The sequence below is a fragment of the Anoplolepis gracilipes genome, chromosome 3 (genome assembly GCF_047496725.1).
Source record: "Anoplolepis gracilipes chromosome 3, ASM4749672v1, whole genome shotgun sequence".
Classification (NCBI taxonomy): domain Eukaryota; kingdom Metazoa; phylum Arthropoda; class Insecta; order Hymenoptera; family Formicidae; genus Anoplolepis; species Anoplolepis gracilipes.
Genome location: NC_132972.1, coordinates 9,240,560 through 9,259,250, shown reverse-complemented (window position 1 = coordinate 9,259,250; position 18,691 = coordinate 9,240,560). Strand labels below are relative to the sequence as shown.

Below are 18,691 nucleotides of genomic sequence, written 5' to 3'. Positions count from 1 at the left end.
AAGAAAATGGAAAGATATATCTATTTTCTATAAAATAAATTTGTCTAAAACATTTCTAGAATGCATATCTATTTCCTAGAGAACAAAAAGATTTTCATCTTTGCATATATAATTTCGTAAACAATATATCGTAGAAATTTATTATACAGTATGACAAGTATAACCACTTGCGGTAAGAAGGGTTAAATAGAGGAGAGAGTGAGTAGGTTTACACTGTGGAAGCAAAGAGACAAGTCATAACTTCTAGAAGATGGAAATCGCGATGAGGGGACTATCAATCATATCGCAAGTGATGGAAAGGTTGGCATAATCCTGGCGTAACGACGGAGCACGTGAGTCAGCGTCAAACGGAAACTCTATACGGAAGAGAGATATATATAATACATACAGTCTAACTTTAACATTGTTCCCGGAGATACAATCTTTTTCGCGTATAAATTGCAGTGTACAACTGGCATAAACGGATTATATAAACTGTCGACGATTGTTACCTTGTAACAGTCATCGATAGCGAATTCTCATGATTATTCCCAGCACAAGCGACCCTCGTTCGTCTCTTCGGTTTTCGGCTCGCGGAAGCGAGCTTTTAGCCACGTATTACGTGCCGGTGCATCTCACCACCGTCTCGAGACGTCTGTTAAATAAATTCTCCACGTGCTATCGTTGCCTCTTCTCCGGGAAAATCAACGTGGCGTAGAGTACAACCTTTCTTTGTCAGAGAATATAATCGTGTACACAATGTTGTTTGAAAGCTCGATTAGTTTTCCACAATTTCTCAATTTTCACGTTCGATCGAATAACTAGATGAAGCGCTTAAATTTGCATTGATAATAATGGATGCTTGATTGCATAATCATTAATTTAAACATTTGTTTGGTGTTTTTCTTACATAAGATAAATTGTTTGAAAATATTTGCATGTTTATGTATATACGGGATGAGAAGTTGCTGAAACTAATCAACTGTCATTTTTAAATGCATGTATTAGAGAGCCGGAAAAGTAAAATATATATAAATAGAGGATATTTGTGTGTGTGTGTAAGATAATTTTTATTTACATATAGATTAAAGATAACCGGAGATATTTTCATCATTTATTAAACGTTTATGAAAATGCCAAAATAATTTTTATGATATTGATTTAAAGCGCACTATCAAAATTGAAAACAGAAATCAAATCTCTTTTGAAAATGATAAAAAACTATATGTATAACATTTCTTTTATGACGCCATTCATTATTTTTCTCACAACTCTGGTTATTTCTCTTATTGTTTTGGACTGCTCAAAAATCTATATCATTAAGATTGTCGATAACATCTTTTAGCATCTTTAATTTATATGTAAATAAAACTGTCACACAATTATCCTGTATTAAGAAATATTTTATTTTTCTTGCTCCCTAAAAATGTGCATCTAAAAATGACAGCCGATTAGTTTCAACAACTTCCCATGGGACAGACACCCTGTATATAAGCCGAGAGCACAGAAGAATATTATCTTTTCGCATTAATCAATAATGAATGATATAATAATGATTTTGGTTACAGCTTGCAGTTTCATCCTACGCCACTGCGAGGGTACATACGTAGATACGTACGAACGCCGGCCATCCGGCGCGAGAGGTCGATCGATCTCTCTTTCGTCGTTTGCGCGGCCACCGTGTCGCTGCCACGCCACTTCACGATACCCACGTCGCCGTCGAGATATAGACTCCGGCGGTGGTGGGGAAAGCGACGGTGTCAGTCTACGATGGTGGTGTGGCGGCGACGGATGTGGCTGGTTCTCGGGGTGTGGCGTGCGAAGTGAGGGTCCTTTCTGCACGCGCCGCCTTCACCGCATGGATGTGGTGCGCTCACGCACATCACGTGACCCAGGTGTCTCGGCGGGGGCATAAAGAGAGACAGAGGCCCAAGCAGCTCGGTTCGAGCGGCACCGAAAAGCCCCGCCTAGACAGCCGGTCGATACTGCGCGCGCAAACATCAACCGCTTATTGTAAGCTGCATTCACGCTGCGCGATGCTACCGAGGCGCCTGCGTGGTACAGTAGTGGGGCAGTCGGTGCGCGTGGGAGGAAGAATGACGGTCCAGTGAAGTCCGGGTAGTCGAGGAGCGTAGACGCGTTGTGCGTTGCGCCGTTTCTCGTAATCTAATAACAGTAATAATTAGCGACGAGAGAGACAATTACGACGGCGACAATCTTTCAAACGTGGTGACGTTGGCGATCGCAGTCACCTGTGGCGTGGATAGTGAAATCGGTGGGAAAGTCTCGCGATAACAGAGGTAATTGCGCGTTCGCGACTGCTTGCGAAAAATCCCGGCGGGAGGTGAAGGCACCTCCTCTCTCCTCTCTCGTTGCAGCAAATCGTTATGTTGACATGACTGAACGCCTGATGATAGAAAGAGGGCGAAGTGGTGAGAAGAGGACAAGCGAAAGGGACTAGGAGTGCCGACGGAAGTCTGATATATGCCTTGTCGCGAGTGAAGGTGTTGATTTTCTCCACTTTTTCAAGAGGAGAGAAAAGGTGGACAATCTTGACGGTGAGGTAAACGGTGGCGAGGACCGTAAATAGGTCGAGAACGAGAAGAGACAAAACGAGTAAGAGTGTTGTCTGGCACGCGAGAAGGGATGCCTACGAAGGGGGAGAGGGGAAAAGCGACGGACTTCAGCATCGCGGCCATCATGGCGCCCGGGGGTCCATCCTTCGGGCATTACCACCTGCAGGGCCTCGGCAACGCTGCTGCCACCGCTGACACCAGCCTGGAATGCCCAAACAAGAGATTCGTGGATGATTCGACATTGGATCATCGTAAGTACATTTGTATGAATGAATAAGAAACGTCCTTTTTCGAAAATCGTCCTTTTCTAGTTTAACATGGGCGTCGACTATACATGTCAAATATACTTTCTGTAATATTTACGTGTCATTCATGGAAACAAAAACAGATTATAGATACATGAAAAATTAGGCATATGTGATATGATTTTTAATTGAATTATATGACACATGACACATATTGTTTTTTATCTTATATCACATGAAAAGATAAAACTATTTCAATAAAATAAATGTTTATGACAGGTAAAAATAATCTTTAAAAAACAAAAGTAATAATTATTTCGAAGCAACTTTGCATGTAGCGTTACTCTCCATTTGCTTATCGATAATAATTACCTAAATAATATTAGTATATTTTGATATTCCAATCTTAAAGAGTTGACAAACAAAAAGTCGTTAATTGTATTAGTATTAAAGGCATTTTGAAGATATTATATATTGTTTCAAATATCATTTCATCAGAAATTGAGGCGGTCCTTTGTCATTAATCAACATGGCTCGTATATATTTTTATAATTTGATTTTTAGCTCGAAAATGGAGTCGTAATATAAGAGAAGACAATAGCTTCCAAACTTTGAAACCAATTGTTTTCTTTTTTTCTTTGAGACGTAAAGCGATATTTATGTTTTGACATTTAACGCGAGAGACAAATGGAAGTATCGCAACAATGGAAAGAGCGAAAAAGATCGTAAATATAATGTGAATACAAAAAGAAATAAAGTTGAGCTAGAAATGTCAAATACACATTTAAGTAGATAAATGCGATACAACTTGTTTTGTGTATCACTACTGACAGTGATGGTCGTAACAATAAAAAACGCTTTACAAGATTATTATAAAAACAATTTGATCGTATCTGAAATCGGTCTTAATTTCATGCAATCGAAGATCGTGTTCAAGAAAATTTAATCTCTAATACCTTTTAACTACCGTCTCCTTCAGAATAAGAGATAATATTCTCTCTCATCTGTGTTTAATAGATTACATTTTAAAGACATTAATAATAATTTTATAAAAAAATCTTTTGCTTGAAAGTGTAAATATTTATTATCGTTAAAATCAAAGCTTTGAAATTTGAAGCTTTCGATTTTTTCTCGAATAACAAAAATATATAAAAGAAAATTGTGCTATTGACACTTGCAAATAAATTTTTGCTCGCATTAGAACATTATCATTCATGTTACCGAGACGAATAGTTTTACTCTATAGAAAATTAGCTTCTCATCATGCAATGTGCGTGCAATATGTTAACTTTTATATAATACAGCTTACATTTTTCTCTTCAAATATATTATTTTTTTTGGCGTAAATGATATAATGACAATCAGTTAAAAACCTATTATTTTCTTTTTATTATTGAAGTGTTTATCTTATCTTGAGATTCAACTGATCTGAGTTAAAACGTTTTCTAATAAATAAATCAGTGCGAATTATTTATGTAAACCCAAAAATTTATAAAATTTTCTTCTTGACTCTACTTTTTAAGAATTTGTCTAAAAGCTTTTATTACATTCTTACTACACGCCTCTTAATTCTAATTTTTTAGTTCTAATCATTATTTTATACTTTTGATATTTTGAGAAATGACTCATGTATCGTATATCGTTATATGTCATCACGGAAAATTTAATTTAGTGAATCAAATTACTAGCAGTAGTTAGCGCTGTAATAAAAGCCTGTTCGGGTTGCAAAAGGTTAAATTATGAGTTCATCTTAGGGGTAACTCGGTTTACGACTTAACGAGCTTATTTAGAGTTTGTTGCTGAAGAGTGTTTCTTCGGTCTGTCCACATGACGCGCTTTTCTATCCGACGGCTTGTGGTTCGTCCGAAGGAACTAGCTATTTGCATCTGTTAACTTCAACGTTTTAGTTATTAACCTAAATATTGAAATATTAGTAGTTTCTAGTGTACTGTAGTTAAATGAGCAAATATATTCAAATCTTTAATTGTGTTCATCTCCAATAATGTATCTGCCTTTACGTTTTTCAAAATGCAGTCGACATATTTTTAGTATCTTTGCTGATAATTAAAAAAACCAGGCAAATATTATTGGAAGCATCAACTTGTGTATATAATTCAAATTTTTAATATTAAATTTTTTATATTATTGATATCTTGAATAAAACAAATTTAAATATAAAAATGTATAATAAATATTAGCATTTTCGAAATCTTGGATCTTTGATTCTTTAAGCTTTCATTAGGTTTTTTTTTTAATTACTAAAAATGCTTTTAAACGTTTTCCGAAAAGCATCCATTATTAATTATTATTATTAATTAAACTTATCTTCAATCAAGTAACAGTTGGACAACAGTTAGAACTACATAAGCAGCACGAGCTATAAATGAAAATTAGAAAATTTTTTTTATAAGAGCGTATATTACAATAGTTTAAAATGCAAAATAGAAATTACTTCTTTACATACACATACATAGCCCTTTTTACTTTTCAAGTTTTTTTTCTAACTTAAATTACATCGTTAAATTAACTTTAGCGTAATTTTCGCGAGATGTAGAGATCTTGTCGAGCCTCACTCGTATAACAATAAGACTCTCATCCTACGTTAGAGCCCAATTTTATCCCGGTATACCGGTATATCGGTCTAGGACCAGAGTGCTGATCGCGCTGTCGCGTTAATTAGGAATGTGCGATTTATCAAACGAGCGCGTCGGAAAAAATGCATCGCTTGGCAAACCGAGCGATAATTAACGTCCGAAATAGCAATTCGTACTCATGCAGCAGGAACGCCGGGCCGCCACCGCTACCGGCGAATCGCTGCCAACAAATTGCACGTAAATTTTACCTGTTCGCACCAAAATTAACGAGCGTGTATTAGACGCTCGCTAAGTAGATGGTGATCTACAGAGATCAAATTCTCGAGTCTTCGCGCGAATCCGCAAATTTATGGCACTTTTCCGTGACGAAAAAAGCTCAGTGCAAATTGGATATTAGCCAAGAAATGTACATATGCAGAACTATAAAATTATGTAAGCAACGCTTTGTTATTCCTAATACACATAAAAATGGCAGAATTCAATGGAAGATTTTATCTCCAAATGAGTTGAGTCGGAGAATGGAGTTGTAGAATGGATTTATTATTTCTAAAGGGAAATGTTGGAGTTTTGAGTTAAAAAATGTGATTATTATTTATTTTTTATATAATTAATAGATATGTTTTTTATATAACATAGGGACATAGGAAAAAGGGGAGAGGAGAAAGCCAGAAGATATTTTAAAATGGAGATCATTATAAATAGAAGTAAATACAGAAATATAATAGTTTAAAATTTTTAAGTTTATTTTACAATAAAATATCGATAAATGTAAATATTATACCTTCTTCCCGCTTAAACACATACACAAATAGATTAAAAAGCAATTAGTCTTTTATGCGCGTTGCTTATTCAATTCCACGTAGTTACTAAATAAATGTGAAAAAAGGAATAGTTATATGTCATACATTGTAGATATGCAATTAATTTGTTTTGTTTCTTCGTGAACATTAAAATTCGGAAATCTTAATTAAATGTATTAAGTATATACATTAGAAAACTTACGCTCTAAAGATCATAAGCCATAAAGATCACGGTTGATGAAAACTGTGCATTTAATTATAAAAACCTCCGGATTACCGATTATAAGCTGTAGAAAATAATCGGTCGTCGATCGGAAGACGCGCGCACGCACGAATATGGAAATTGCCGACAGACGTAGCATGTGCTATCCGCCATTCCGAGACTGTCGTCGCATACGTATATTTTTCACCGTAGCTATTATATGTATATATATATATATATTAGCATTGCAAAATTATTATCGCGTGTGAAATTCCATCGTGGTCGTAGTAACGCGTACAATCAACGTGTGTGTATGTGTGTCGTGTAATTATATAAAACTACGCGCGATAAGGCAATTACAAAATTGCGAGATAACACGTGTTAATGTATTCGAATAAAGATCGCAACAATTGGTATACATGCATTTAATTTGTTTTTGCAGTGAAGATTTTTTTGTAAAAAAACATTTACAATTTAGCTTATGCAACACTTAAGAGAATTACATAAATATGATTTATATTAATTTGATACAAACACATTTCAAAAAAACTGCAAAGAGATATTATATATTCAAGAAGGCATTCAAAGATATGTAGATATATATTATTATTAACGAAATTTGCTGGTATTCAATTATTTTTAACGTGTTTCTTTTTTTATGTTGCCCGCGTGTTCGATAATAGCATCTCTACAAGTCGATAAGATCTTACGATAAGATCTCTTGCCCTACTCGCATCAGGAGAAGTATAATACCGCTGAAAAAAGCGTTAAAAAGCATGATAAAGAAAGCGAACCATAGAGAGAAAGGGAAAGAGAGAGAGAGAGAGAGAGAGAGAGAGAGAGAGAGAGAAAGAGAGAGAGAGATGAAAAAGATGCAAGCTGCATTTTTCCGTGTGACCTGCGCTCGCATAAATTTAATTGCCCGATGTGTTTTTGTCGTCGGGTAAAGATTCATTCGCCTTTCAGTCAGTAATAACATTAGCGCATTTAATGATGCCATTACGTTCGCCGAAGGATTCTTAAGCTCGCTGCGCACTCGGAAGCTCTTTTTTCTCGTAATTTCTCGAGAAGTGGTGGTGCATTAAATAACTAGCTGCACGCGATTAGAGATTTATGAGATCCGTATAATATGGAGAGAACGATCATGATCATTGTCTTTGGTGAATATACACACAGTAAAAGACGCGTAGTATTCGTTGATTGTCGGTTTAACCCAGATTTAAATTGATTTCGAGGCTCCTTGCTCCTTTTTTTTTTCTTACTCCTCTTTCTTGTTCTCTGCTTCTCGGACATCCTCGTGGATCGTGCTGTTTTTGCGTTATTTTCGAGATCGAGTACGCGTTTCCTGCGTGCGCGCGCGAGATGCAAAACCGGTTCGCGTTATACTCGATATCTTCTCGCGCGCTTCCTCATCTAATTTTCCAGCTAGCGAAATCGGATTCGCTCGTACGTCTCTCTCGCGTCTCTTGCATGCGCGAAATTAGTGGATCCGTTACAAAACCGGTTTAAACCCTCTCCCGCCTTGGAAGTATGTGTGGCCACGTATTTGAAGAAGAGTGTCGGATTAAGGAATTATGTAAAAATTCGTACGAATCTCCGATAAGACTGGCTTATTACCCAATTAAACAAAGTGTCGCGATATAACGTCGCCTTTCATATATACGAGAGACCAAACTATACTGTCATAATTTTAAGACAGAAGGCATAGTATGTAGATCAGATAAAAATTCAAGTTTTTTTTTTTTGTTCATCACGCTTATATTTAATTATCTGGAGAGAATTCACAAATTTGTTTTACAAATTTTTGTATTTGTTTTACAAGTTTAAATATCTACAGAATTTATGAAGTAGAAAAGAAGGGGGATTATTGAAACTTAGTTCCTCTCAAACTTTTTAAAATGCGGCAACTGTTTTTTTATATAAGATCTAGATTGGCGTAAAATACATTCTCAGTTAGTCGGAAATCGAATAAAGTTTGTGCGAAAATAACGTGACGCGAAAATAACTCATTGTCAGTCCCAAGAATAACTCGCACATAATTTAATCGTCGTGCGAAATCTCTTAAACTAATCTAATCTTGACAGAGGAGTGTCACATACTTGGTCTAAACTCCATCTCAATGCGGTGAAGTAATTAGCCGCGAGACGGAATTCTGTTTGCGTGATCGAGTAGCGGTGTGTTACGCGATCTAAAATGAAATGCGATTCATTCTTAACGCGCTCCTAATCCGTTGAGAATAATTGTAATGGCGTCATGTTGAGAAACGGGGTAACATCGATTTTATATCACGCTGCATTTTTTGTGACGCCTTTCCGTCGTCGACGCGTGTCGATTATTTCTCTCGAAGTATCTACCCTAATTAATAGCCATCATACTTTGCCATCGGATCATATCGGCATTAAACGCGCGAGTGCAAAATGATACGTTCGTACTGCGATCTGTCTCACTCTCTCGATTAAACTGTAATTATCATAGTAATTTTATATACTTTCCACAGTATAATCATAGCATCACACGTACACACACTTGGAAAATTATTTTTCCTTCAAATAGCGATAATCTATAAATAATTATGATAATTAGATTATTGCTCCAGTTACATAGATACAAATTTTCAGAAAGTTATGTAATAAAATTCACCATATATTTGAAAGCTATCAAAATTAGAGCAGATTGTAGCTCGCCTAAAGTAGCGGTGATGAAATCCACCTGTGATTCGCGGGAGGTATTCGATCTTGAATGAAACGATATCCCGGTATCCCTCCTCCTGTGAGGAATTAGAATTAGACTCTATACCTGCCGACGGCGCACGTTTCTTTTTCTTTTTTTTTTTTTTTTTCGACAGGATAAAACGGCGATTCCGGTAACGCGATCGTTATTCGGATTGCGCCTGAGTCGATCCTCTCGAGCGACGTCCTTCGAAAGCGGGGCCCGAGTGGTGACAGGATTCTGGGTGGTCGGCCGTCGGTCGCAGCAAAAGGAAGCTGACGTCAGTAGCTCTCGGTCATATTTCTTCTGGCCTTAAAAGATCACGTGGAACACGGGACCACCTTCTCCGCGCGCGCGAACGTATACACTCTGGGACCGCACTCTCTCTCTCTCTCTCTCTCTCTCTCTCTCTCTCTCTCTCTCTCTCTCTCTCTCTCTCTCTCTCTCTCTCTTTTTTTCTTTCTACCTCCTTCTGTGCCCGGAAAGCTTCCGGTGAAGCATTCAGCCTACACTGTTGTGTTGCTTTATAGGCACGTGTGCCTATATACGAAATCTAGGCTCTTTAAGTCACCACCAGACCCGTGCCCGTTTTCTATAGCTCATGCGACTTTGAAAATTGCGCCCGAAGTATTATTTGTCGTTTATTCTTGTTAACGCTGAAGAAATGACAAAGTCATTATGAGAAAAGAAGCAAGAAAGATCATTTCAACTACATTTAGAGACGCATATTATGCGACCACAAGACTGTTTATATATATATATATACATATATGGAGAGAAAGAGAACATATTTTTAAATAATTTAACAATAGAAAAAATTATCTTCTTAGGTAAAAAAACTGCATTCTCTTATAGCCTTTGTTTTAATTGATTACCACTAACCGCGTTGTTATATGATTCCACGTACTTTTTAAGTCGTACAGAGTCACACTTTGGAACGCAGAAGAGCGCGTCGTCGATGTAAGAGTTAGATTTTCAGCCGGGAAGTCGATTGTTCGCAAATTAACGAGCGATGCCAGGGCACGATGTACGCCCGTGTAATTTTGCCGTGCGTGACGTCGCGGAAGACCGACGAGGACGACGATGATGACGATGGCGCGTTTGCGACTCACGCGAGAAACGCGCGCGTCGAGGTGTTAATTTTAACACAACACACCGAGCTGGTTTTTTTTTTTTTTTTTTTTTTTTTTGCTTTCATCGAAGCTATACGGCTGTTCTCGCGCGCGTACTTTTTACCCTCGTCCTCGAATGGCGCGCGATGGCTCAATAAGGAAATTCGAGCGATTTCGCAACTTCGCGAAAGGGAAAAAATAAAATGAAAGATTGCCGCGCGCCTCTTCACATGTAACTCGCGAGAGCGACGTGACACGCGTGCCGCAACGCGAACTACGGACGTGGCCTCCGCGCTGTATTATTATTAGCCGGCCGCGTGTGTGCGTGGAGATGCGTGCACGCAGATGTGCGCGCACGCAACGCGCGAGCAGCACGCGATGCGCACGACTATGGTGCGCACCTTTTGGTGGTACCAGCGGTTCTTGTTGTTTTCGCAAAATTGGTGTCGACTCGCAAACCGGATATTCTGTTTGTTTAATTGTTTTTCTCTGTTTTTAAATCGGATTATCTACTTCCTGGAAATCTGAAATTTTTTTGTACCTGTAGAAAAATCAGAGAATTCTCGTAGAATGTTATTGCGGCTCAGAGTATTTTTTAAAAAAAGTCTTTGATAATTTTGCTCTTGTATTATAAACAATCGACAAGCCAAGTAAATGTGTTTAAAATATATTATAAATATACATATATATCATGTTTGTTTACATGTTTAATCTTAACAAAATATTGAATATGCAGTATATATTCTTTATTGTAATTTTTAATAATAAAAGAAAATAAAAATTTTATGCAAGTGAAAAATGCTTATCTTATAAAAGTTATTCAATTTTTTTCAGTATGTTTTTTTAGAAATCTAGCACTTGAAACTTAAGAAGCTCCATGTTTTTTCCTTCGTATGAATGAAAAATACTAGAAAACACATACAATAAACTTATTTTAGAAATTTACACTAACAATCTTTAAAATATTTCTTTTACTTGAAATTTTGAACAAAAATATTTCGAAGATGAGGAAATTTTTTTATAGTACAATAAACACACACACACACACGCACGCACACGCACACGCACACACACACACCTTATTTAAAATACTTTCTAAAATGTGATTAACTGTTGCTTTTATTAAACGTTTCTTAAGTTAAAGCACATTGAAATATTTTTCGTTTATGTTTATTTCAAGTTGAAAATATATATATATTCGTTCATTTGACTTTCAGAAGTCGTTCTAAAATTAATTCAGACTTTTTTAAACTCTAATATTTTTTAATTAAATTGATATAGAGATATTTTTTTATCAAAAAATATATGATTGACGGATTTTAAGTAACAAAGAAAGATATCGTTTCGAGGCGATTAAAAATCCCATAATCGCTTGTAAAAGGCCTCTCATTTCGCTGAAACGAAATGCAAATTGCTAAATGCGACATACACGAAATGGTGAAAGTAATCGTGTTACGCTTATCGTTACCCGTCGTCATAGAAAATTTAAAAAAACCGGTTTGAGCACGTGTAGTGTCCGAGTAGCGCGACGAGGCAGAAGGGGGAGAAACAACGAAGTCAATGTAGTAATCAGAAGCCAGAAAGAAAACGGGAAGCAGCATACACATCAAATTATGTAGTTCCTTCTCCCGCGATCAACGAACGATCGCCATGAAGGATAGTCGTAGCGACTGATGATCGCCAGTTTTCTGGCTCGGCGAGTCGTGTCTCGTATCCTCCTCCGGTCAGAAGGTGTTCGATCACCCGGTCAGAAACTCGCATCCCGTTTCAGCGAAGCGGAAAGAAGCGTGCGCGGTGACTTATCAAGTCGTTAGCGCACGACATTGTTTATCACGGAAATGAAAAGGATTCGCCTTTTTTATCGGAAGATCTAGAAGTATATGAAATATGCTTCTAGAAGTATATTTTACGAAATAATGCATACACTATGTATAAGGGGAATAATTAGTCCTTACAATTTTTGAAAAATATTTTACGTCACACTGAATGCTTTCTCAATACTAAATGAATAATAACTTATTGCTAGACTTGTGGTCTTGACGTACGTTTGGCGTAATAAATACTGTTGGATCTTCTTAACTTTTTACCAGATATTTGTATGTATTAATTTTCACATTAAGCGAATAAATTCTAGTAGCAGATAACCGTATCCGGTACTAGTGTGATACCTGTAGAGCGAAATGGAAATAAAAAAAGAATAACTCCGGTAACAGTGTTTTTCGTGCAGAGGGGCAGTTTGCTCGAAAGGAGAAAACTGCAGTTTGACGATACGTTTCTTGTCGACGACAACACGTCGATAAATTTTCCCGTGCGTATACCTACCTACTACGCACGTGCGTGAGTTCGCGAGCAACGCTGCCACGGATCCAATTTGAGATAAACGCGCACCGGAAGACGCATTGTTCGCGCGGAATAGTACAAATTAACAGATCGATATCGCGGAGCTGGCGCAATTAACATTGTGTACACACCGGCACGGCGGCGCGGATCGGCTTTCTTGAAAATCTGACGGTTTAATTAGGCGCCCGGGCCACCACCTTGTGGCAGATGCGGAGCCCGGTCGATTAATTAACAGGCGGCGGCCCCCGGTATCGTTCGGGCTCATCTCGCTCATTTAAATCGACGCGGTCCGCGATAATCGTGCGTTTGCGCCGGGGATTTCGTTTCCGCATCTTTACCATGGCCGGTCGTTTCGCGATAAATCTCGATCCAATAAGTGGCCCGATCGACGGGTCATAATCTTGCTGAAATCACCCGTGAAACAAAAATCTCAACCGGGAAGATAGAGGGCTCATTATTAATTATGATGGAACATGAAACTACTTATGATAATTATACTTTGATATGGATTAAGTAATTTTCTTAAATTAACGTTTATTTTATCGTCAAATGTACATTTTTTTTGTTATCAGGTTCGAAATGTGCATTGGAAATATGTCAGATATAGTAACTGAAGAATTGATTTTCTCAGGTGTTGGAGCATCGCCGGTAAACATTGTCGCGACGGCGACGGTTGTAACGGATGAAACTCTTCTCAACGACGAGGAGACCGAGAATTGCGAAAGCGAGTCCGCCAAGTCCGGAAACGAAGAGGATGAGGAGGTGGACGTCGACGTGGAAGAGTGCAGCAGCGTCGACGACGAGCCAGTCCATGGGGTGCTAGCTGACGATATTGTGAGCATCAAAAAGACATCTTCGCGAAAGTACAGCGCGGATGGCGCGGACGAGAAGAAGCAGCAGCGTCTGAGGACCAGCTGCAACTCTGACGAGCTACGTGAAGTCGAGTGTCGACTCGAGACCAAGGAGCTCTGGGACAAGTTCAACGACCTCGGTACAGAGATGATCATCACGAAGACCGGCCGGTAAGTGACGCGTGTCGATCAGGAGAGACGCGAGGATATCGGGGAAAGGTTTCGATATGCGGAACACTCGATGCCAAGAACGCGCTAAGTCACGCAGAGCAAATTCAATGACTGTTTGTTGGAAAGGCGTAACAAATCCTTTACAATATATCTAAAAATTTCTCAGGGAAATTATAATTTTTAAAAATATTTTCTTAATTTTTTCGCGAATAGAATTCTATAATTAAAAACATTCTAAAATTCTATAAACATTTTTTAACTCGCAGTATGTTTCACAGGAACTCGGAAATGTATATATAGCCACATATAATTTATTCTCCATAAAAATTCCTACTCTTTTAAACGTAAACAAATCTTAATTTTATTTATGCAAATATATAGCGATATTCTCTCAGCAATATAAAAATATGTAATTTTTCTTCTAACAATAACGCAATAAGTCTTGGAGAGAGACTGCTCTTTTAACGGCAGACATGACATTTTGTTTCCCTCTTTCAACATCGCCGACAAGGTGCTTGGCAATTATCTTTACGATATTGTAATATGACTGCGCGAGCATTCATGTTCACGCGCACGTTAAACGGTCGTATGTAAAGAGAGTGCGACACCGAGACGAGTGTCTTTAATTCACGAACAAATAGCCGGAAAAGCTCCCCGGTGGAAAGAACCCCTGACGCAAACGTTATCGGTAGCGACGTCGGCTTGAACTAATGGATTTCATTGACTGACGTTTTACGAGATATTTAAGGGACTTTTAGACGTAATTTATCGCGCGCGTTTACGCGCGAACGCGTGCATTTTTATAGGTATGCTAATAAAGTTTGGCCGGCCCCGCAGCTGCGAGTCGAGATGCGTGACCACGTCAGAATTATGAGATATATTCGTGTACGCATAGGGCTACTCGAGAACTACCATCGGTTATCTTAAATGCGCGTGTACGTGTATACAACCTTGAAGCGTTACCTCCGATGATCGATGCGCCCCATTATCGCTTGAAGTTCGCGATCGCGATCCGCGAAAGGCGGGACTTCATCTCTGGGAATTCTCGGAGATGCTGCAATCGAGATAAGCTTCCAGGCTAATTGCGAAATACCGCGTGCACCGAGTACAGTCGGAATGTATCTTTCGTCGGCCGTGAAGTGCTTGCGATTCAGATATATGTTTTGATATTATTAGTTGGAGATATATCAAGAAAAAGCAGAAATTTGTTTAATGCTAGTACGATAAATCAATCTTATACGTATAATCAAAGGATTGAGATTAAATATTAATTGAGAACATATTTTCAGTTACGACAAAATATATTATTAATGTAATAACTTTATGTAGAGAAGCATCGTTTATTAATTAAATAGGTTGAAAAGATTATTTTTAAATTAGTAAACAAATTTATTTTAAAAAATTACTTTTGCAAAATAAAATAAATTTTTTAAAATCATTTTTTATTATAACATTTTTAATGTTATATGTTCCTAGTATTTTTGTCTATGTCTAATTTTATTTGTTTTAATCTCGGGATAGTTATTACATATAATTGTAGATGAATTGAGACTACTGATAAAATTCTGCGCTAATTACAATGTTTCTGTAATTTAATTTCTCTCACAAAGCATTCCGTCGTAGGTAATTCACTTAAACCGTGCACCTTATTTGCAATCAAAGGCGTATTAATCACTCGCTCTGCTGGTTTTATTTTACTCAGTCAGCATTCTGCCCGCACGTAGCGCGTTTGTAAAACGATGTAAGCGCGGCGCTAGCATATTTTATGTGGTGCAGAAAGTAGATGATAATCCGATAAGCCACGCGATTGTAATTGTGAATGTGATTACGGATAAGCTACGCCATGGTTTAATTAAATGAAACCCGCTTCGAAAATTTTGGTATTTCCGATTTGAGTGTTTGTAATTAGACATCTACGTGTAATCTTATTTACGTTACATTATAGATCAGTGTTTCTCAAAATACATATTTGAGAAGGAGTTTTGTCAATGAGGTCAAATTCGTTTTCATTTTTTTCTATAAGTTCATATTTATTTGAATTATTAATCAAGCAACAAAAATTACAAAATTAAAAGCCCGAAGCTTTCACAGACTTAAGCGACTCCCAGAGATTGACGTATTATACGAGTTAATTCTTTCTGGATGTATGTATTTTCTTGCTCCTCCTCCGGCCAGGCTGCGGTTCGCCAGGCCTCGGGCTGTTTGTCGGTGGAAATGTAGCTGTTAGTATAAAGCGCAACCTTGAAGTGTTACCGTGGTGATCAATGTCGGGTACGCCATATGTGTTTGTCCAGCTCGCTTGGATATTAGATGTACTCCGGATAAGCTCCGCGACTCGGCCATTAACGCCCACGATTCCTCCTCGTATATGTGCAACAATGTGTGACATATGACACGCGGTGCTATTACGTTGCTATCTTGTTCGCTGAACGAGGAGAAAGTCACGTGTTAGATAAATCGTGCGCTGACTCGGTTGACTTCGTCATTTGCTCGGAGATTGTGATCTCGACGATAGTTCTGCGCCCAGAAACACTCGCGCGAGTACCAACAATTTACGATGTGTTTTGTTATCCGTGTAAGAAATTTCAACCTTTCACGAATCTCTGAATCCTATCACCGTTGAGAAGTAACGAATGATTCTTGAATGACAACTTAGAATAGGATAGATTGGAATGACGTGTCCCCCCTGCCCCTTGGAAGAGAAGCACACAATTTGAGTCAGAACGAAATAGAAGGAATAAAATTAAGGGCTTTTGCGCGCGTGATGTGAGATATAGAGAGATGATAATCGATAAGCCACGTAATCGAGAACGTGATTTCTGATAAGCCGGTAGGGCCTCTAATTACAGAATACTTAGCGGCTCTCTTGAGTAATTATCTACGAACGTAAGGTGTCGGAGGCCACCTTCCAGCAGGCAGGCTTAAGAACGCGATCAGTCCTGCTACACTATAGCGAAACGTACATGTGTGTTTACGCCACCACGCGGAAAGCAGATGATAATTGGATAAGCCATGTGCGTACGAACCGATTTCGGATAAGACGGACGGCGCGTAATTACAAAACGCCGCGAGAGAGCCACGAGTAGGCAGAAGAGCCGATGATCGTCTGAGAATAATCCATGCCGCAATCCGTGCAACCTTGAGACGTCGTCACGGAGAATGAACGGAAAGCGATATGAAAGTTGCAAACCATTCGCAACGTTGCACAGAATTAAAAGTATACGATTATATTTTATAATTGATAAGGAAAGAATGTCTGACAATACGTCTGAACAAGATTTTTAATCAGAATTGAGATGATGTAAGAGAAATCAGATTCTTGAATTAATTAACGTTACTTTTAAATGAGAGAGGTGTGTTTCTCCAAGAGTCCCTGGCGTGGCACAATGAGCTGCTAAGTGCATTTAAAAATTTTGAAATAATCCCAGCGTATATCGCTACTCGGTCGGGCAACGACGATCGATATATCAAGGAAACGACGCTGATGCACGAATAGCGTCGTTAGCAACAACTTGGCACGAAATCCCAGCTGAGCGTGCTCTAAACATCAGTCTACAGAGTGACAATACGAATTCGGACCAATCAGGTGGAATTGTCTGGCCCTACGGGGTGCCAAGACCGTAAACTCCTCCGGTTCCTCCTCGAACGTTCTGGAGTTCCTTTTCCCACGTTGGCACTCGCCACTTTTCAAAATCTCTCTCTCTCTCTCTCTCTCTCTCTCTCTCTCTCTCTCTCTCTCTTTCTCTTTCTCTTTCTCATTTTTTCTTTCTTTGTCGTTTCCTTTATAGTGTCAGTGATTCACGGATAAGAAAGGAAATTTTTAAAAACCGTATAAACTTTACTTATTGTGGTAAACATTATGGCGAGATCGTTGACAAAAAAAGGAAAAAACCTTCTGACCAAAGAAAATACTTGTAACGGATATTACAAATTTAAACAACCACAGGTGAGAACGGAAAAAAGGACTAGATTATAGATTGTTGAATTTTTAGTTGAATGTGGTTGAAGTGTAGTTGAAGTACTATTAAAATATAATAAAATATAAATAAATAAAATATAATATAATATAATAAAGTAAAATGTAATAAAAATATAAATAAAAGCAACAATTTTGCTGCCTACATTGTAAGAAATTGTCTAAGAATTCGGACACATTTTTCTTTGACTTTTCACGGATATTAGAAAGTAATTCCTATCTTAATCATCAGAGTCATTTTTTCTTAATTTAGAAAAATTTCTAAAAATGTATTCTTTTGAAAATTCTGTCTGAAAATTCGAATAGCGTATTTATGAAAAAATTTGAGACACAATATAAACAATGCATTTTTACAGTATAGTCTCTTAAACATTTAATTTTATTTCGGCAGAGAGATAATGCTTTTAATTAATATTTAACGTTTGTTTGTTAGAACCATTTTTGTTAGCCTTTGCGAAGAATTTATCAGTAAGTCTTCCAGAGAACTGCGCGATGGAAAGCAAAATGGTCGCCGAGCTTGCTCTCCGAGAAGAACGCTATCGCCGTCGCCGTCGTTGTCGTTGCGGCTGGTGCGTTTTTTTCAGCGTTTAAGTGGGTAACCGTGGACTGCGAGCCTCGCACGGAATAGGAGGTGCGGACGAGCAGGTCAGGAGAGAGACAGGATACTGGCGGATAGAGGGTACTCGTCACGCGAACCCTTCATCAAGGTGCCAGCAACCTACATTATACACTCACACGCGACCCTGGGACGATCGTGTGCACGTTACATCGCGGAGAACATGCACAGAGAACAACGTGTCGAGAAAAGAGAGAATGGACGTAAGAGAAAGAGAAAGAGAGAAAGAGAGAGAGAGATCGAAAGAAGGTGGAGATAGGGGTAGGGGTAGATAGACATCTCTTCATTTTAGACCCCATTTTCGCGCGGTTATACGAACTGCACATAATAAATACACAGGGTAATAGTCTTAGAAGGCCTCCGAGTGAACTAAATATATTAATGAATAAATACGAGGTAAAACGTAATGCGAGACAGATGAGAGATAAAGAGGAACTTGCGGATTAAAGATGGACTTTACGTCTCGCATTATCAAAGTAACGGTGAAAAATGTTGATGAATGATATATTTAACATGGCTC

At 38.2% G+C, this 18,691-nt stretch overlaps 1 protein-coding gene across 1 annotated transcript in view; it reads left to right on the top strand.

The window, feature by feature from the left end:
• The first annotated feature begins 1,757 nt into the window (after positions 1-1,757).
• The window catches only part of LOC140664102 (uncharacterized), a 53,332-nt gene continuing 36,398 nt past the window's right edge, over positions 1,758-18,691 (top strand). The window contains exons 1-2 of the mRNA XM_072888858.1: positions 1,758-2,806; positions 13,189-13,579. Coding sequence (XP_072744959.1) covers positions 2,626-2,806; positions 13,189-13,579 — 572 coding nt within the window. The 5' untranslated portion in view covers positions 1,758-2,625. The remainder of the gene's footprint in view (positions 2,807-13,188; positions 13,580-18,691) is intronic.